General features: G+C 33.8%; 1 protein-coding gene across 1 annotated transcript in view; it reads left to right on the forward strand.

Moving 5' to 3' along the window:
• UNC13C (unc-13 homolog C) overlaps window positions 1-22,522 on the forward strand; it is a 212,384-nt gene that overhangs the window by 114,740 nt on the left and 75,122 nt on the right. The window contains exons 13-19 of the mRNA XM_042804059.1: window positions 1,640-1,809; window positions 3,812-3,927; window positions 5,443-5,606; window positions 13,975-14,125; window positions 17,572-17,640; window positions 19,018-19,107; window positions 20,091-20,219. Of these exons, the coding sequence (XP_042659993.1) occupies window positions 1,640-1,809; window positions 3,812-3,927; window positions 5,443-5,606; window positions 13,975-14,125; window positions 17,572-17,640; window positions 19,018-19,107; window positions 20,091-20,219 (889 nt within the window). The remainder of the gene's footprint in view (window positions 1-1,639; window positions 1,810-3,811; window positions 3,928-5,442; window positions 5,607-13,974; window positions 14,126-17,571; window positions 17,641-19,017; window positions 19,108-20,090; window positions 20,220-22,522) is intronic.

Below are 22,522 nucleotides of genomic sequence, written 5' to 3' on the forward strand. Positions count from 1 at the left end.
TCACCCCTTAATAAACACCACGGAGTCCACATGAAGGGGTAATTTAGGAAAATCCCGATTATGGGAAAAGATTCAATAAGTGATTGCGCTTTGTTAGATGTCATGGAAGCCAGTCATAAGACAAAAGGAAACTAGACCTCATTAGTTTTGCTAATCACAGAACAATGTGTTTTTTAATTACCAGAGATATCTGCAGTGTTAAAATCTGGAGTACAGACAGACGCAAGCATTTCTGTGGTACTGAATGATGGCGCAGTGGGGCAGAGTAAAAGATGTGCATGCCATTTTTAGTGACTGATTGGCCTTGACAGTAATAATACTACTTAAAACACTTTATACTTCCAAAACCCATTACCACCACTAATTAATTCTTAGAAAACCCCTGAGGGGTGCCAGTTGGGAGATAAGTTATAGTATTACTGTCTTAATGTTGGAAACGCTGAGCAGTGATAGTGCTTGGAATAGAATTCAAGTAAGAACTCTTAATCTAGTGTCAAACTAAGACCTTGCTGAAGATGAAAATTTGTTGCCACACTTCAAAGCTATTTTTAAAGGTAGCCATAGATTCATAATATTTAAAACGCTTTTGTAGTATTACTGAATGGATATTAAAAAAAAAAAAAACAGTTAATACAGATAAATTAGTATGATATGGCTTATAACTGAAGCAGGTCTGCACTAGCCATTAAATGTCATAAGAAAGTTTTTCACTACCACAGAAGTCTGCAGTCAATGGTAGGATATTCCAATGAAGTCAGCAAAAACCAACACTGACCAATAATAAACAGTCCTCATTGTGGCTTATAGGAATAAGCAGCAGTAGAGTTCCTTTTACATTTCTGTGCAAATATATTTAGGATGGAGCTGGGAGTGAAAATTATTATCCACTGGGAACTCTGCAGATTGCAAGTGAAGCTACCACACTCTCATACATCCAACAGTTTCTCAAATCCACTCAACTCATGAGGAGTTAGTAAGCCCCTTAAATTTGCAAGGAGTTTATTAGTGTATGGCAGTCTGTCCCTACTCCTCCTTCTTACCAGGGAATGGAGTAATATATCCTTTAAAGAAAACAGCTACTTATTTCCCTAGTTTTTTATGATTGCCTGTCTTGTCTTGCTATGATGTTTGTGCATACTTGTTGGGTTTTTTTCAAAAACCTCCTGCCATATACTGAAAATATTCTTTAAGAATTTCTTGCTTTTTGTATTATAACATTCTAGGCTACTACTTTTGTGGTCTACTCTATGTACTACATAGCATTCCTAAGTGAATAAACCTGATCTAATTGTATCTTTCCTAAGATATTTGTTAAATAATAGCATCAAGAAGGACACATTGTAAATTACTTAATAATTTTAATGAAGAGTTCATGACATTCCTAAATACAATCTATATATATATACATAATTCAGTCAAGTTAATCTCTTAACTTTCTCTTATATATAGTAATTGTGGTTTTGTCCCTGGTGATCTGATATGGCCTTTCATTCCACTGAATGTTGCAGGTTGGTTGTATTCTGTCATTTTATGCAGTTAAGCAAGTGTACAGAAATCAAAGACAATGAATTAGGCAGCAGTACAGATGTATGTAGCTTTTGTACCACTCACATTGTGTAATTTATTATTATTTTTACAGTGAATGCCATAACTCTACAGATAGAATAAAAGTGAGAGTATGGGATGAAGATGATGACATCAAATCTAGAGTAAAACAACATTTCAAAAAGGAATCAGATGACTTCCTCGGGCAAACAATCATTGAAGTAAGAACTCTGAGTGGAGAAATGGATGTATGGTATAATTTAGGTATGATTCTTACTGATGTTTTAAAACAAATTTGGGTAGAATCTCAGCATATGTAGATTTGGGACTTCAAAATGTATATCTTTTCTACCAACATACAACTTTTAAAATCTTAAAAATTACAGGTTGATTTGAAAATTAAAGATACTCTCTTGATTTTGATCCAGACTTATGACAGTTACAGAGAGCAGACTAATAAAAACAATATCAAAGAAAAATATTTAATTTTAATGCAAAATTAAAAATATGTAATAAAAGAAAACATTTCAGAGTAGTACATTCACAGTAGCATTCTGAGAAATACATCTACAAGGATAAGTAGGAAAATCTAGCAAATATTTTGCTTGTTGTCCACATTCATTTTATCACATATTTTTAAAAATTATTGATGTACCATTAGGGGCATAATCATTTTTGTTTTTCATTAAACTTGTTTGCTTGAGTTTTCTGTTCTATACATGTCAAATGTGTTTACATGCAGAGTTATAAACTGAAGACAGCATGCTGAAGCTCAAAATGCTCTTTGTTGTCCTTAATGACTGCACTTTCTTGTCTGGACAGGTGTTAAGAAGTATCATTCTTTAAACCAGAAATAAATCAATTAAAGTGTGTCTCAGAATCTATTTCCATTATCTAAATCTAAGCATACAACTGGTCTTTAATTGTAACGATCTCTTTGTGTGCACTAAATGTTCTAGAGTAGCACTTTGAAAGTTATTCTCCCATATTTGATAATAAAAATGTGATATAACTTTTTTTATCTAGGTTGTCTGCTCTGTGAAAACTTTGGGTGAATTATGTGTCATAATTTTCTGAAATTGTAGAGCATTCGTTTCCTAATCAACAGTCCGTGTTTCCTTGTCTAGTGTTTCATTTCCCAGTGACATATAGAGATGTGTCAGGGAACTATTTGGTTCTTACTGACAATTAAAAGAAAGTCTTGCTTTATTTCCTATTTATAATGAGACTTATTTTTTTAAAGGTAAAAAAAGGGTCGTTATAAATTCTGAATTTTATTCCTTCAAAATTTCAGTTACTTAAACTGATATAAATACTGATATAAATTATTATGAAATAGATTTTAAAAATAAATCTTGCTGATATGATTTGACTGGAAGCAGTTTAATAACATCAAAAATCTATGTGCTCTGCAAAAAGAATCTAGAATGAAAATCTTTCAATCAGCATCTAAAAAGAAATATTGGTTAATGACTTGTGATAATTCTAATATTCTAAAAAGAATGGCCTATTTTATTCTGATACATACACACATTGACACAACCACAATAAGTCACATCATAAAGAGGAAAAAGGAGTGAAATACTCAACAAAATTGTATTTGTGGAATACCAATTCTTATTAATTGTACTGTTTATCACAACTCACATCAGAGCACTTTGTGCAAGACTTATAAAAACTGTATTACCTGTTGACTCAGTTACACTACTAGATAGGATTGGAAAAGTGAAAATTGGAGTCAAAGATTAGTAACCTCCAGAATGAGTTTCAGCAACTAAACAAACTAGTACAAGTAGAGTAAACAAAGTTCAAAGTATTTCTTCTGTAAGATTCAGCTTAGCTCTGTAATTAATTTTGCCAAGAATATTTTGACTTTCTCTTGGACATGGTAGTTCAGGTTGTTGCTAAAGTCTTCATAACTGAAGGAAAATATCAATAATGAAAATATTAATAATTAGTACAGATACCAGATAGAAAATGAAAATAATTTATATTGAAAAGGGTAAAGTGTTGAATAAAGAGCTGTACAGACTGGTTTGAATTTGGCAGATAAAATAAGAAAGATTCTTTAATTCATAGTTTGATATTCTGCTTCATGGCCTGAACTATATGTCAAGTATTAAAAAAAAAATTCTCTTGTTCTCAACAGCAGGACTTTCTGGCTTTAAAAAACATTCGTAGTAAGATAGAATGATTTCTGAAAGCTTTTCACATGACATATATGTATACTTGGTACTTACTAATATATTATTTTTCTGCTCTTCAGAAAAGCGAACTGATAAATCAGCTGTCTCTGGTGCCATTAGATTGAAAATCAATGTTGAAATAAAAGGAGAAGAAAAAGTTGCTCCCTACCATGTGCAATACACGTGTCTACATGAGGTATGTTGGAGAAGTTAAAAAAAGCATACTCTATAGAAATTATTATTCAGTAGTTGCATGGTTAAGGAAAAAAGGCTACAGGACGTTAGAACAATAAAGCAAATATCTGCTGCTACACCTCAGGACAAGTTTATTTTCCATTTCCCAATTTGTATTGCTGATTGCATATCAGGTTCAGAGTCACAGGCAGAGCAATGTACCACCAACAGATCATTCCTGCCAGTAGGATTTAGAAAAAAGAAGAGGTAGAGTCAGATAAGTTTCCCATGTACCATATTTTGGTTTAGCATTTTGGTGCTCTATGCATGTTTGCTAACATCAAGAAGATACAACCATTTCTGTGTATTACAGAAATATAGCTATTACTTGTAAAGGACTTCTTTCCTGCTACATTAACTCATATGTTGGAGAGAACGAGTAAAAGCAGGAGAAGCACAGACAATATAAAATTTCATTGTCCTATTATCTAGATTGCTTTTGTCAATGTTGAAAAAAAAATCTTCACTGATAAACCAGTGTGTCTTTTGAAATACTTTCTTTGTATTGGATTCTTCTTCCATCATGGATCCACAATGAAGTTCTATTCCAAAAATACAAGTACTTTCTGACAGCTGATAGATAATATATGGCTGAAAGTTCAGCACTAGTATGTATCCACAAGATCTCATTGTTCAGCATTTGTAAAACTGAATGTTCAGGGCATTTGTGCTCATAGATTTTGGCCTGATATTGCAAACATTTTGACATTTGAAGTAAGTGGAAAAGTTATGTTCCTTTAAGATAATCCAAAAGACAGTTACAGGCTAATTAGCAAAATCTAAATTATTTCAAAGTTTGGGGGATTTTTTGGTCACTGAAAACAGGAAATCAAATCGGCTGCTCAGTTTGTGGCTATATGTGGAGCAAGGTAGTCTGAGAAGCATTCTATGGTATTAACATCAAATTAAATACTAGCTTTGGTCCAAAGGTTGTTTAACCTTATTGCATACCTTTCACTACTTGAGAGGCTCCTGCAATATTTCTGCTAGGTTTCCTGTAATTTACAATTCTTAAATAATGAATTTGAAATGTTTTGGTCACAGATCCAATTAAAGTTGAAGCACTATGTAGTGAGCATTATAACATCAAAATATTATTCATTACCAAGGGTATGTGATAGAGAAGACAAAGTTTCTGGGCTATTTTATGTTGCAGTCTCTCTGTGCCAGTTAACTGATGTGACCTTATATCAAGGAGATAGATCAATACGCTGAATCACAAGCCTGCAAAACCAGAGTTCCATTACAAAGAACACACTTAGTCTTGAGGTTCCTTCATTTAGCAAATGATGACTAGTTGTGACAGTCTTCTGAAAAAAAATAAAAAAAATATATATTAAAAAAAAAAAAAACACAAAAGCAAACAAACAAAAAAAACAACTAGCAATTAACATATTGATGATTATTATGTAGGATATACTTTCAGAATGCCACTTAAAATTCAAAAATTCCTGTTTGAAACATTTCTTACATTTAGAATCTATTCCATTACTTGACGGAAGTTAAATCTAATGGTGTTGTAACAATCCCTGAAGTGAGAGGTGATGAAGCCTGGAAGGTGTACTTTGATGATGCTGCACAAGAAATTGTAGATGAATTTGCAATGCGTTATGGAATTGAATATATTTATCAAGCTATGACGTAAGTATTGTCATGTTTGATTTTCTATTCTACTGTCAAGAATGTGTTTGAGGGAAGTAATGAGTTCCAAGTCTTCATGCTTTCATTCTCCATTTCACTCCTGTTCTTGATTTAAAAACCTTGTTAACATTTTTGTCTGATTCTCATTGAGGTGCTTCTCATCTGCAATGGAATTAAGTTATATTATAAGCATTTTATAAATTGTTACTGCTATTATCACTAATGCATTTCTTAATCCTTATATGTGGCAAGGATCAGAAAGACTTCCATTGTTCCAGATAGGATTTGAATGGTTGAACAGGGTTTCACAAGCTCTGTGCTCCTTTTCAGGAGTATAGAAAGCATCACAGAACACCAGCAATGTCTATAGTAAACTTCCATAGTATATGTAAATTATTAATGCAAACCACTTTTAATAGTATTAGAACCTGTTACTACATTGTCCATACTAAGGTAGTTGTGTCATCACTTTAGGACACAGCACCACTGAGATTAGAGACATGGGGATAGAAGAGCTCCATCATGTATTCTTAATTTGTCCAGTGAAGAGGACTGTATTCTGCTCCTACTGCAGCTGTAAAAAAGCAGAGGACTCCAAATGAGTACTCTAAAGAAGAAATACAGAATTTTTTCGTAAAGATGATATTGTGAAATTTTTAATCAGAACATGTATCTCATTTCCTCTATCTCCTTACAGTACATGCTAAAAGAATTATTTTATAAGTATGAAGGCACATAAACATGTGAAGTTTTATTTTTATTGCAGGATATAACACCACCATCTGCTATTGTAATGAACTTGTCTTTCACTTTATGTAGCTCATTGTGAATTACTGTACTGTACATCTAGTAGGAAAGTGGAAGATGTATTTGTAATATATATATTTTTAATTCTCTTCTTCCAAGGACTATAAACAACATTGCACAAAACAATTAAGCCTGACAGTTCCCCTGTGGTATTGTGTATCTATACAACATATGGAGGAACTCATGCATTGAGTTGTATAAATATTTGGGGTTTCATGTTTTGCTTCTCTTTAGCCATGTATGTCTCTACATCTTGATTAAGTTGTTACTTACTAACTAGCATAGTATTATAGGTTTATAACTTGATTTAAGTTGATATGCCATTTTTACCAAAATGTTAATCTCTAAAATGATAGAGGAGTTCCTGCTGTATGTATCAAAATTAGTTCAATATGAGATGAATTCTCAAGAGCTATTAACACCAAGGGAAGGCTGTTATTACTGTTTTACTTAGGAAATAAAGCAGGACTGTTTTAGCATTAGTGTTTCCTCTTAACTATAGCCCCAGTAGTTGGTTGTTTCAATACAACACAACTGTATTTTGGATGGACAACCTCAACAGAAAAATTATTTTTAAGTTTCTTTTCCTTCATCTCTTGATGAATGCCAGTACTCTTAAATTTTCCAGTGACAGCTTGAAACTTTTCAGGAATCTTTACTCAAAAATTCTAACCAAATCATTTTAAGTTAAACGATCTACTTTTTGTTCTTGCTTGCTTCTGTACCTTTTCAACCAAAGTTTCTTATTGTTGATGACTGCAAACCAAGCATTTGAAGGCAGCTGTATAAGAAAGTGAATTCAATATCGGTGGTCACAGGTAATTTACAGAGGAAATAAAAGCTAAGATTTCATTGCTCCCATACCCATGTCCATTTACATTTTAACATGTTGCATGTTAATAATGAGCAATCCCTATTTGCAGGGTAGGCCACATACTGTTTAAAGCCATATTTTTAAATTAGGAATAAAATCAATAATTAGTGTAATCTCAAATAGTACTTGGAGAAAAATCTATTCCTGTAATGTTCTGCTGATTAATCTGCAGACATGTTTCAGAGCATTCGGACTTTCGGGAGAAGAGTAGTGAAGATGCTAGATTTGTCATGGGGAATTTTCTTTTAGTCTATTATCTGTTGCTTTTTTTTGTGTTTATGAGATCACCTTTTTCTCCTGGAACAACTTCAACAGATGGGAGAAAACATACAGCTTCTTGATTTGGAAATTAGAATGATCAGATTCTGTTTGGTAATGATGTACTCGTACTTAAACAAAAGCAATTTTCTACTATACAACAGTGAGTGAATTTGAATGTAATCACTTGGCCCAAAGGAATAGTGTGTAAGCATTTTATGCTCAAAAATCTAGTTGCAGAATATTTCTATTGCATGTCTTATGATATCATTGTAAATTAAAATGTTCGAATTTGTAAATGCAAAACTGACTATGTTTTAATAGCCCATGATCCAGATCCAAGAGAGCATCCAGATACTTCTTATGCACTGTATCTGCCTCAAGTGAGTTTTAGGGTGTTGCTAATGAGATGCTGGTTTTTTTCTGAATGTAAATTTTAAAATTCATATTTCTTTGCATTTTTTAAATTACCTATTATATAAAGTTTCAGTGCCAGTTGTTGATAGGCAGTCTTGACCCTTTTAGATATGGATAGATACCATATGCTGGAGTAAGCCTTCCTAAAGTACTACTTCCTAGCACAATTTGGCGTCCTGTTCAGCTAGTGATAAACAACCTCACTTGTCTATCATTTCAGGTTCATGATGGTGGTTTTGTCATGTGTAATCCTTTTAGTAAACCCTGATGATTTGTTTCTGGATCTCAAATTAATATTTATTTACATTTATTCCTTTAGAGCATAGAAATAATATTTCAGAAGAATAGCCTTGATTTTCCAAATACACTGAGTAGACTCATCAACCACAATTGTGGCAGCTCAGCAAAGATAAAGAAGAATTTAGACCAGTTTATTCTTTCAGTACCTGATTACTTCATGGAAAATTAGTCTGATAGGTAACTAACTAAAAGTCCTGAAAACATAAAGCTCAAACTCTTTTCTTCTCTCAACCAGCATCAGCAAAGAAATTCTGCATTTTTGGCAATTTAAAACATGTCATGAGTGAGTCAGTGTTTGATTCTAGATTAGAAGGATCTACCCGTGCACCATGAAAGACTTACTGAATGTGGATAACAACCCAAAAGATATCAATCAGGTGGTTACTTATCTGCTTTAGTCATTGTTCCCGGTAAGACCGTTTTCATTAAACTTATAAAGAGACTGAATTCAAGTATGATTGCACCTGTTGCTGGAGACAGAGATATCCACATTTTTATGAGACTAAATATAGACAGTTTTTCCCTAAAGGATGCCCATTTAGGAGGGTTATCTTACTCTCAAGATACAGATTCCAACTGCCCATTTTCTAAGCAAGGAAATCTTCTGTTAAGTTACCAGATGTGGAATTCATGTGAATAGAAAATCAACCATTGACCCAAACTCAAAATACAACAAAAATACTGCTTGTGTTGCAGTAATAAGCAGCTCTTTCAAAAGTCTTGACTGTATAGATTCCATAGTACCCTCTTCTTTCTTATAATTATTATATTCCTCCACTCCTTGTGGAGTCTGTATTGGGAAAAGACATGAAAGCCAAATACAGCTATTCTTATATGGGTCAGAAGAGATTTTTTTGTGTGATGGATAGCAGCCAAATAGTCACTCTTAGCTACACAAATGATAGGTGTATACTACCAGGAGTCAAATGAAGTGTGTGTGAGAGAATAGGAAAGAAAATAGATATGACAGAAAACAGATCAACAAAAGCAGAGCAACAGCTCAGTGATTCTGGTGGCCTTTATTTTGATGACTGCAGTGATGGATGGTAATTTATGCTGTAAATTCCACGTCTTGAAGGAATCATACTGGAAGCTTATTTACATACATATATTAAGCCACCCCTCCACCACCAAGAAAGAATAATTTTCTTCCTCTGCTATTTCAGCATAATTTATTTCTCTTTAAAAGGCAAAAAGTAGAGCACGTATTGAAACAATGTTTGACTAGACACTGAAATTATATGTAATATCAGCATCCTGGATTTACTGTGTAGTGGAGTCAAGTGCAATAAAAGCTCTATTAAGATTTTCACTTCTTACTGGCAAGAGTCACCACAGGTAGAACCTAATGCTTCTAAGTCAACGACATAGTTGTCATTCCAGCAGGTTAATGGGCATTAACTATGCCATGTTGTTCGCCTGCTAGTCTTCAATTAGTGTGGCTGCATCGCAAAAAGCACGCAAATCACCCATTAAAGTAATTTTCATCAATAGCATTTACTTACATTAATTATCCTTCTTTCTTTGCCAATTCATGCTAGCAGGAAGATTGGAAGAATCATAGGCAGTACATGTTGGTCAGGAAATAAGAAAGTTGACACAAGCAGGCCTGGTTTTAGACATGTGACTCTAGCTTAAACAATGTAATATTACTCTAAAATATGTGAGACTTAGCAATAGTTGCTGTGACATCATATGCCCATTAGAAACTGTGAATAATGCATGCTATTGACTGCTCTTTTTAGAGAGCTACAAAGAACAAGGAAGGAAGTTTCCTCTTTGATTTATTTATTTTAGGAAGCAGAAGGAATCCAGGTGGCTTGCAGTTTTCTTACCTGGATCATCAGTACTTTGAGAGTCATGACCCATATTGCATGTGATAAACTTAATTTTACACATTAATTTTAATTAAATGAAGGAGAGAAGCAAAAATTCACATAACCTGTCTCTTGACACAGATGTTTTATCATCGATGTCACTAACCATATTACAGGTGGAACACTGTAGTAATATAATAAGGACATGAATACATTACATCAATAGGTTTAAATTTTCCTTAAAACATAGTACAATTTGGGTCTATTTTCAAGTTAAGAGCTCAGTCCAGGCCTTGGGTAGCTCAATGTGAAATCATTAGCTGAACCTGCAGAAGACACTTCACTGAACTTAAAGCATTGACCCATACTGTTTTTCCACGATCTGTCATATACCCTGCAGGCAGTTGATACTGTCTCAATGGCTTCTCAGGTAGTGACTGCTGCTGATTGCCTGTCTCCTTCCCTCAGCAGAGCATATGTTATAGGTATGACTCTAAGGCCAGGGGGGTTATTAGTGCCTTCTTATCTCCAGTTTGAGATTCCTCATGCACCAAGGGTCTTCAGGTCCACTATAAGATTTTTGGAAAGTAAAGGTCAGCAGTAAAAGTATATGTTAATTATTTTGGTGTCAGTTTTTTAAAGAATAGTGCTGATCACCTCTACATATATTTCTCAAAACGCATGTGATAAATATATCAGGTGAGATTTCTATTAACTTTAAAGGTTAACTGAAACTGGTGAGAATCACCTGGCATTACTATTGTATTCTATACAAAGGAAATTATTGTTCTTCTAATTAATAGGAAACATGTAGCATACAATTAAAGATTTTCCTAAGGAGTAGGTAGCTGTATTTCACTTTTGTCAGATTCACATTGCGGTATTTAAAAGCAGTTCTGAAAAATACTGGCAATGAATGAAAGGTTTGGTAATATTATCCATATGAGCCACATAGCTGGGAATGCTGAGTTCTACTCCTGGCCTACGTGATTGATTTGCTGTGCAGTTTTGAGCAATTTCTCTCAATTTTGTAAAATGGAGATAATAGCACTTAGTGATCTACCTTACAGGAATGCTGAGAAATATTTGCAAAACACTTTGAACATGATTACCATGATACAAGTTTGAAGTTCCGATATATATTACTACATCAGTGCAAGACTATGATACATAAACTCAGCTTGAAAATACTTTAAAGGGAGACTAAAGCTAGAGAAAGCTCACAAAGTGGGTGTCCTGGCTTGACCTGGAAAGGCTACAAATACAGGGGGACCCCACATATGAAGACTGTAGTCCTAGGCTCTCTTTTATATGAGCCTGCCTCTCTTGCCTTCCACCCCCAGCTGGATCACTTCTTTTACAGATTCTTTGCCCAGTCAGGTAAACTAGAAAATCCAGCAATTATTGAGCTCCTCATCCTACCTTTGGAGTGGGATTAAGGGCTTGATTCATCAAAGTATCCACTGCTGTTGAAATCTCAAGTCCTTAACAATTCAGAGACTTTGGAGGATATTTTAAGGTAGCAAAATATGAACGTGTGCTGGTATTTTCTTTAGGTATTTGTACATGCATAATTAATTACTTGTTTTTTTCTTGGGAATGATGACAAATTATAAGAGAATTTATCTTGAGTGATATGCAAAAGAGCTAGAAAATTATTATTTTAGTTTTCCAGTCAATTGCTTTTCAATTACAGAGTCAGTTGGTATACATCTCTTATGCTCTACTTTTTTTAGAGAAAAATGTAAAAATACCTTAATTTATGGATCGTACATATGTTTTGAGTACTCACTGATAATTCAAACATACTTTACATCTAGGATGAGTCCAAAACTTTTGTCCTGAGTTGACCATAGTGATCATGTAACTGTAGTGACAGGTGGATGCATTCAGCACCACATTACTGCAAGTAATGTGCAAGTAGCTGATTTTGTTTCAGATCTCTTACTCAAATCTTCTGTAGCTTGTTTTGATAACTAAGGCTGTTGAGGAGAGCAGTTTGGCCAATAATTATATGGTGTCCGTTTTTGATATCTAGGCACTGAAAGGATATCAAGTACATTAATGAAGACTTACTCCTGGTCCTGGACACTTACCAAGTTTTGGAATTTTCTTCCTTTTTAACATAGCTGTGACCTGTCACAGATTTCTGAAGCAAACATTGCAATTCACGTCTCATTTGCAAAGTAAATTAAAGTGTTGGAGAGGGCTTGGTTTGGAGTGATGTAAGGTACTGACAACCCTCAGCATTTTTTTTAGGCCCATTTCTGAATCTGTAGATGAGCATCTGCAGTAGGAGTCTGTGCACAGAGAGGGGAGTACTGGAAAAGCAGAAGCAAGAGAGACTTTGTGCTGCTTTCTGCTGACAAACTCCATTCCCCCAATTTTTCTTTTAAAAACTATGGCTAACAGAAGAAGTAAGAATTGTTTAGTAGATGTGAAAATGCAGATTACTCCAAACTGTTATGAAAAAGTCATCTGCAAATACATGAAGTCAGTGTAGAAAAGATACTGTTGTTTCTTTGGCAGATGCAAGTTTCTGCAGCCCTGGAACATGAGAGGAATAGGATGAACAGTCAGTCACAAGAGCATGAGGCAGGCCTTAGAGTGAAAGAATTTAGAGGACCACTGAGACAATAAGAGGATATCAGAAAGCATAATGTAGGTAGAGTGAATTTGCATGCAGTCTTGTAAGAAAGCATAAAGAGCTCATTTTTATATCTTTAGGAACAGGAATCCAAATACAAGATGCAAATAATCTTGAATGATGTGGTTGGAAGATTATTTGGAACGTGACAGCAATTGAGGGTACTTAGCTTAAATTCAGCAGGACTGAGTTCAGTTGTACCTTGTGTTAATTTTTTTCTTGGGTGATCACTATGGCCCAGGTGGTTCAGGCCCAGCACACTGCTTTGCCTTATGCTCGTAAGGAGAAACAGTAGAGAGGAGCCATAGACTCCAGCTAAGAGGAGAATGCTGCCAAATCAGAACTTTCAGACATACAGTTCCAGAGTGATTGGAGTTTCATCATCCTCTTCTGTTTGATTGTATACTCATTTTCTCTATCATCTTTACTGCCTAATCCCCCTCTCTTTCCTATCTGTATACATTTACGTTTTATCCCTTTATCTTCTTCCCAATCCTGCCTAACTATAAATCTTGAAATTAAGATTTTATGTTTTGCAGTGATGTAGTTCACTCTCCTCATGTGTTAGATCTTTCATCCACTTGTATCTCTCATGTTTTCTTATGTTATAAATTCTTTGTACATTATAAACAGGTATCTGTTGTTTTAAACAAGTAAACAGTGCTGATGCATTGCAACTCTGGTTTGGCTGGTTCAGGTGTAACAAACTGATTACCTAAACTTCACTAGCCTTAATCAAAGTGAAACAGTTTCAGTTATGGTCTAAATCAAATCAGGGTGAACCCAGAAGTTGCTTAATGCCTCACCTTTCATTAATAATGTAGCCTAAAATAGAAGCCAAAGTGAAATGCTGGTTTGAGTCTTTTTGTTGGCATCATTTAAATCTTTCTCCACTAGTGTATAGATCTCTTGTGGCCTTTTATGATGAGAAGTTCATGTTTGATTTTAAGCTTGTGTTTAATAATGGATGTTTTGCTTAATAACAATTAAAATAGTTAAATCATGGTTTTGTATTTAGGATTAACAGAGTAAGAAGCAAATGTGAATCTGTTGTGTTCAATTTGAAAATATCGGTGTGCAATAAGTGACAATTATATCAAACATATCTGGATTTTTGTTATATGTATCTGCACAATTGGCCATGAGGTAGCTTGAAAGTTACATCTTTGGAGCTGAGAAGAAATTGTGGTGAAGGAAAGAGCAGAATCTTTGCCATCTTTAATAACTGATAGTTTGTTTGTCTTGTAGGCACTTTTCCTGTCTGTCTTCTAAATATATGTGCCCTGGTGTTCCAGCAGTTATGAGTACACTGTTAGCCAATATAAATGCTTTCTACGCTCATACTACAGCGGCAACTAATGTATCTGCCTCGGATCGGTTTGCTGCTACTAACTTTGGGGTAAGAAGAGTTTCTTTTTAAATAGAATACTAAGCCTCATCTCTATTTTTTTTTCATAATATATGATACTATATTAACTTTCTAATTCAAGCATTTTTAGAAAGTTGGTCATTTTAAAGAATCGGAGTTGCTGTTAGGTTTTGAAAGTTTTACCCCTGAATCTTTACAATGAATCACTGTAAAAGCTAGAGAAGATACTATTCAGTTCCTTATATAAAAATATGTAAGGCATGTAGGGTAGTAAGCACTGGCACACATGCATTGTACTAAATTCTTAAAAAATCAGTTTTTGTTTTTATTGCAGTGAGACTTGCAATCTACTAACTGCACTAGACTAAGTATCGTTTGCAATTGCTTTCTTGAGCTGTGTCGTCAACGAACTCAATAACCTAATGGATCTAGCTATAAATAAAGTTGTTATCCTTACAAGAGACTATAATCATGCACTGTTATTTTTGCTGAAATAATGGTGCATTGTCCAATTCCCAGATCTAGATATCAGAAATTTTTAGGAGGAATACCAACATCTCAGTATGTGGTAGCACTTATTTTGTTGTTGCTAACTTTCCTTCTGTGGATAAGTATCTCACAGTGTGGACTTCCTAGTCTCTGAAAATGATAAAAAATAAAAATACGTTCACTCTGTGTTCTAATTTGTTCACATACTCTCACTGGGGAAATGAGAGCAGGAAGGGAGAGAGATAATTCAGAGGTTGCTTTCATGCTTTTACTATTACATATGATATAGTCAGAGATAGAGTATAAACACAATTTGATGCTGAAAGAATAATTCTTTTTTTTTTTTTTCATATGGCTGTTATTTGTATGGCTCATATGAAAGCTATTTCTTATTTAACAGTATCTATGAAAACATGATAATGTCTTCTAAGGTACCATTTATTGACATGACATAAAATATTAAACATAACTAAATTTTATTAAACACAGATGATAGTTGTTTGAAGTAGCATTAGAGGTACTAATGCTCTTTTCCGTTATTAAGAATAATAGAAACATTATGAATTTGGGGATTTCCAAAACAACATTATGAAATTATACATGTGGACAAGTAAACCAGGAAAGACTTAATTCTGGTTTTTCTTTTGTCTTCCCATGAGAAGTTAGAAACAAAAATAATCAGACTGTGCTCAGCAAAGTAGTTCAGTCCATGCCTGGAAAAAAAAGTGTAAATATTTATCTTTGTAAAGAAAATTTTCTCTGGATGTTAAATCAAATTTGGATTTGTAGCAAACAGTGTATTAAGTACAGTATTCCTGGATAATTTTTTCATACAGGGCCTCGAATTGTTGAAACTAAGTATTAGTTTGCATTTCATGCACATGTATCTTTGAGGTAGAACTTATATCTGTAAAACACACTTTGTGTAGTAATCGTACCAAAGATTGATTTTTCTTACTGCTGAAACCTGAATGTTCTTAGGATATGATGCTACTACTTACAGCCTTAAACAGTCAACAGTTAGTTCCAAATACTGCTAAAGTAGTACTAACATTAATATATTTTCAAATTTAAAGGATGTCATAAGTCTGGGAAAAAAAAAAAAAAAAAAAAGGAAATCCATCAAGTCATTATTTTCAGGTCCATTCAGTAATTTTTTTAAGAGAAATATTTACTCTAAATATCAATTTGTTTTTATTTTAAATGTTAAGTCTGGTGGAAGTTGTCCCATATAAATGTGAGCAGAGCTGGGTCTTTAGTTTGGAGAAAGCATATTCTTGAACTGGAACTTTATCTCCTGCTGCTAGAAGTTTGCTTTGAAAGAGGAATATTAACATTGCTCCATTACTATAAATTTAAAAAGTTTTATAGACAAAAAGCACTACCAGAATACTTATGATTTAATTGTTTTATTACCATGACAGCACAATATTGATTTGTTGTTATTCAGGTTTCTTTTATAAGCCAATCGATAGTTTATAATGGAATTACTCTAATCTTTGTTTTTTGAATAGCTACTCTTTCAATGTCTGAGCTCTATTAGACTTCTGAGTTTGATCCAGCTTTTGAAATTTGGAATATTTTTGCTGGATTTTCTGTTTCTTTTTTTCCATTTTTCTAATGATCAGAACTACTTTTATCCTCAGATTGGATGGAGATTAAGTTGTCTCTCTGATGTTAATGCCAGTTTACCTTTGACGCAAATTCCAATCCAATTCATAGTTCAACAGATGGATGGAAAGGCAGTAGTAAGCATTACTAACAGAGATTTGGAGCTCTTTTTTAAAACAATTGACTTATAGGCAAAATATTAGATTATTATTCTCTCTTGGGTCAAAAGGCATTTGTTAGTGGATAGTTGCACATCATTCATCAAAAAGACCATCTCAAATTCAAGTCCTCAGGCAACAGCTGGGAAGGATTTGGCTGACTGAATATTTCAGTCCAGATGACATGACAAAAAAATTCCCTTTTGATTGATCCCTTAAGGGAATTCTGCCAAATTAGTGGCTTTTGGTGTAGGTTAGTGCTCCACTGATGAGAGACAGTGCACAAAGAACTCTGTTTTCATATTAGTGCTGATCATATTTCAGGGATGGTGTGGATATAATCATGCATCCTGAGAACTATCAGATCTTGCTACATCCATAAGCTGGCTGCTTTCACATAAGCTGACAACGATTTCTGCGCAGTTTTGTGTAGTGGGCTATAGAATATGTTCTGACATGAAGATTGGTAATTAAGAGCTCTCATTATAATTACTTGAGAATGGCACAACTCAGCTGGGTATCTCACAGCAAAATACTTTCACTGCACCTTCATCTACCAAGATAACAATTTCATCTCCACATTGAAAGGAAAAAACATAACTGCATAGTATTACTTATCTTGTTCCTACAAAAGCCACTGTTTCTGAAGTATAATTTTCAATCATACTTTTACACAAATTCTGCTGTAAATGAACATCATTTCTTATACATTGAAGGGAAAGTGCTTTTTGTAAGCAATTACAAGGCAAGTATAACAATTTAACAAGCTTATCTGTTCTAACAGGGCTTGCTAACATAACTTAAAACTTCGGACTTTTTACTGAATTGATGCTGTTACTGCATTTTTGGTCAGAGACATCAGGCAGTGCTTTTTAATTTTTATGTGTTTTGAGTTATTTAACAATGCGTTAGTCGTTAAGAAAGGAAAACGCTGCATAGGAAAGTCTATGTCACCTCACCAATGTATTTCTCAGCTGCATAATGTTGAATGCATACCAGGTAAATCACAGTATAGGATAGAAAGGGAAAATAAAGTGATTAAAAGATATATTGCATGGCCTTGAAACACAGATATCTCAGACCAGCACCTTCATATGAAACAATGAAAAACAATCTATTTTTCAAATAAGTTAAGAATGGAAAACAGCTTTCTAAAAACCCACCAATTACAGGAACCTACAAATTCTTATGCAACATATTCTTGTTTTCTTTTTACAGAGGGAAAAGTTCATAAAACTGCTGGATCAACTGCACAATTCTTTGAGGATTGATTTATCTAAATACAGGGTATGTGCAATGTATTCTATCTAGAGGACAACTCATATGGTTTTTTTGTGTACATATCCCGGTGGGCTTTATCTGCTTAAAGACGTTTCAGAGATTAATTCCTCTTGTGGTACTGAAGCTGAATATATTGGATGCTCACATGAGACCCCAAATCCTTTGAAACCAAGCTTATAGAATTTAAGCAGTTTAACAGCAATATTTTTTCCAATTCGAAAAAATTTCTTTTTTTTTTCCAAATTTAAGAATGGATCAAGAGATGAGCAGACATTCATGAAAGAAAGAGTGGGATTCAACTTGGATTAAATTAATTCATAATATTAAGTTAATTCATCTGGGAATTACCTTCACTGACTCATGTAGTGCAAATTGCAGCTACTGCTGTATTTATTCTGAGACACTGACATCTTTGCTACAATTTCCATGCTAAGATCATTGGAATGTTGAAAGAGACTTGACTCCTTATTTTTCTACATGATAGGAATTTCAATATAATTTCTGCCTCATGAAAGCTCTTTCCACTGAGGTATGCTCCAAACCCAACCTTTCAGGAAAGAAGCATGCACTGAACACCTGCCAGTTCTCATAGTGTTTGAACTCCCTCTCTTTTTCCATTCCACTGGATCATGAAACTTTTGGATGATATATGAGCGATTAGGGTTCCATCAGCTATGGCTCTCTTTGCAGCTTCTAGCAATGGCAGCTTCCAACTCAAGGTTTTCTCTGTTCATCTGGTTTGCTTTCTAAAACTGAAGCAGAAAGGGAATGTTTAAAAGAACCCCAAGGCATTAGAGGTAGTAGAAGTTGCACATATTCAGTTTTTAAGACCATATCTTTCATGCAACGGATAAGTTAATCCTAGGATCTTTTAATTTTGAAGATTGTTATCCATATAATATGGGAGCATGGGGATATTTGGTTGATGTTTCATTAGTAGGAAGCTGTTTAAATAATTCTACCTCCCATCAGTCTTCCTGTTAACCTAGAGATCATATCAAATATTTAATATATTATTTATTCATTGAGCTTATTAATGCATTTAAGCCTACAAGACATTTATGTACCATGGAGAACCCATAAATGATTTTCATTAGCTCCAGTCTTTCTGTAATACTTTTTACTCCATTAATGTTTTGGAAATATCACAATACTTTAAATAATTCATATTACAAGTACCAGGAGTGTTATCAGAAGTGTTCCTATTCATGTTAAAGAGATACTTATCACTAACTTACTTACAGGTGGAATTCAGGTAACATGTAAACATTTCTAATCCTTCCAAGCAGCAGCTTTGTTTTCCTAGAGGATTTTTTCCTAGCTATTCAAGGATCTTACTGGTAACTCCAATTTCACATGATTCCTCTCCTCCTGATTCGCCAGGATAATTTTCCTGCCAGCAATTCTGAAAGACTCCAAGATCTGAAATCAACAGTGGACCTGCTTACCAGCATTACTTTTTTTCGAATGAAGGTATTATCCTTTATTTGCACACTGACTTTAAAAAAAAAAAAAATGCTGATTTACCTTTTATTATGTAGGAAATCATACTCTGGTTAATACTCTTAATCTATTCATCTCCTTCAGTTCTAAATTAAATCTCTTAACTTACTGAAGATCATTGAAGTAAAGTCATCTTATTCATACTTTGTATTAACAATATGGTAAATAATTTTTACACCTCCTGAAGGAACCAAAAAATGTACCTTTTTAATTAGTTTAAAGCTAAGACACATAAAGCAAACTCAGCTGAACTCCTTAGGAACATGGGTCATATGGAATAATGTTCTCCTAGTAATATCATATCATATGTCATACAGCAAAATAAGTCTGAAAACTCTACTTGCCTCAGTCACTCCAGGTATTGGTAGCTAGGTGGTCAAGTTCTGAAATATTTTTGGAATGTAATGGTACACATTAATATTACGGGATGAAGATACAGTAACACAAAGCAACGTTTGTCACAATAGCATGCAATTTCAATGCGTTAGACCCTACATAAAGAGAATTAAAATAATACTTTAAGTTGATGTTCAAACTAATGTATCCTAAAGTGGAGTAAAAGGCTGAATCCTTTAATTTAAAAAATTAAGAGCTCTGGCTGATATTCTTACTCAGATGAAAGTTTATAATTATATGGTTTAATTATTTCATAAATAATTGAAATAGTGGAAAAACAAAAGATGTAAACCCCTGGGCGTGTATGCCTCTTTCATCATATGAATGATTTCATTCAAATATAGCAGTGATATAACCTACTTGCTTAACTTAAGTATGTGTTTTAATGCATCTTTAAACTAAAATCACTGTAAATCAACACAATTGTGAATATTTTTATCATTATTATATTTCAAAACTTTTCATCCTGTACTACAGAACTACATTCATTCCAACACTAGCATTATTTGTGTTCAATCTAATTCTGATATTCTACCATTTATGAAATACTGTCTTAGGTCCTGGAATTGCAGAGCCCACCTCGAGCCAGTACAGTGGTGAAAGACTGTGTAAGAGCCTGCCTGGATGCAACTTACAAATACATATTTGACAATTGCTATGATCTCTACTCCCAGTTAGTGGATCAGGTAAGGTAACCAGTCATTATTGTTAGTTTACCATAAGTTAAATACAAAGCATTCCAGTATTCCTTCATACCAAAGCACTCAGGTTATTTTAATTTTCTTTATGTGAGAAGGAGCAATATATCATAAATAAACCCACAGATGGCTATGAACTCTAAAATGTTTAATAAGATCAGTTTCAAAATGAACATGTTAACTCCTAACTTAGTCATCACATTGAACGTGACTGTAAAATTGTCCTGTAGCTGTAGGGGAGATGTCATTAGATTGATTATTATTCACTTAAGATCCATAATTGCAAAATAGAATTTTAAAATCTAGTATTTTACTCAAGTAACTTCAGGAAAGAAGCATTATAATTTGTTGAAAATTATATGCTCTTTCCAGCCTTAAATTTTAACACCTATGATGCATATTTGGGTCCAAGCTTTAGTAACTGCTTCAAGAAAGCAGAGGATAATTCTGTAATATTTCTTAATATTAGTCCGTCAGGCTGAACTGTCAATGCAAAATAATTATAGCATTTGTCATATTCCAAATGCCATCCAAAGCCTTGAGAATGCTTTTTTTTCCCTATAATATGGCCAGAGTGTATTCTATAAGTAATGTTAAAATTAAGAAATGCGTACCTGCATAATAATACAACTGTCTAAAAGGAACTTTGCTGTTTTATCACATTACCATTTGTTTCTTCCTTTTGCCTTCTGGGTGGTACACTGGAAAAATGGTATTTCGGTGACTATTGCAGGATAAATTAAGTTGTTTGGCAAAAGCACATTTGCTGTATAGTATATAATAGATAAGAACAGTCATACTGCATGATATAAGAAATCAAATTTTATCTGAAAGCACATTTCACCTGAATCCAAAATACTAATCCCTGTATTTCAGGAGAGACGGTATATGCTAGATATTCAACTTCTCTGAAATGAGAATGTATTTTATAATGTTGGATTCCTGTTACATGTGATAATTTATCTCTAGCCCCCAAGCTTTGAGCATAATTTCTCACCAGCACTCATAAGTGCTCCACACCCTGAGTGTTCGTGTATGTATCCAGACTGATTCTCCAACAGATTACACTGTAAAGTGAGCAGCAGCATAAATTAGTAGAAGGAGCAGCTTCAGACATCACATCTATTTGCCTCATAAACTGTTATGTTTTCTTGCTAACGTTTACTCTGCAGCAGTTTGATCTTGTCTGTTAAATACGAGCTGTTGCCAGACTGGGTATTGCATAAGTCTGCAGAGTTTATCAGCACATGCCAGCCATTCTAGTAAACTGATAAAAGCAAAGTAATCTTCTGCAAAGCATTGTGATACCTGCAAAATCTTATCTGTATTTAAAAATTTTCACTACTTTTTTTCTGTCAATTCATAAAGTAGTTTAGTCTGTCTGTTTTAGTAGATGGTTTAAAAATGCAGGGATATTACACCCTTTGTTTTTGGTAGAGAATCTCTCTCCAAATTTTTGTATCTTTTTGAGCAGAATGGACAATGTCATTATATTATTTTTCTCTTACACAACTCTACTTAATGATAGAGTAATAGGAATTCCTGAAATTAAACAAAACAAAACAAAACAAAAACAAAACAAAAATCTACAAATATTCACTCACCTGGAAAACTGAATTAACTGCATTTCACTGTATTTGTATGCCTCTTCTATTCTCTTTCATCAAGATTTCCAGCAGATGAGTGTTTCTATGTAGAAACATTAAGCAGACAAGTGTCTATAGAGTTACAGTCGCTAACAAGTATAAGAGATTTTAGTGAAAATGTGGAGAAAGGAAAATTTTAAATTAAAATAAATAGACCACGTTCAAAATAACTCATCACTAACAATAATAAGTCAGCAATCACTTATACTCTTAATAGCAGATAGTAAAACTTTCTGTTTCACAGCAGGTCGGAGGCAATTCTGAGAAATACAGTCCAACTAATTTAGCTTTAATGAAGAGATGAGTAAAAGAATTCAGTTACTACCTAAATTTTGCCTCAGCTCTAAAGTTGTACAAATAAACTGCCTTCTGCATTATCCTCTTATAGTTTGCTACCAATATATCTGCACATGCATTTAATTTTAGGAAGAGCTAATTATACAGCTTGTTGGAACCTATAGCTCTGGAGGTTTTCCAGTGGGTCCAGATGCACTGCAGACTGGCTTGTGGTATCACTGTTATAATAAGGAAGCAGTAACCAATACTGTAATTAACATTTCATTAGCTTCATGTCCAAAACCTTTAGTCCGATTACACCAGATTCCATCCTTAAGCCTTCTTCATTAACCATTCTCTTATCTCTGC

The sequence above is a fragment of the Tyto alba genome, unplaced genomic scaffold (assembly GCF_018691265.1).
Source record: "Tyto alba isolate M040663 unplaced genomic scaffold, T.alba_DEE_v4.0 Super-Scaffold_41, whole genome shotgun sequence".
Lineage (NCBI taxonomy): Eukaryota > Metazoa > Chordata > Aves > Strigiformes > Tytonidae > Tyto > Tyto alba.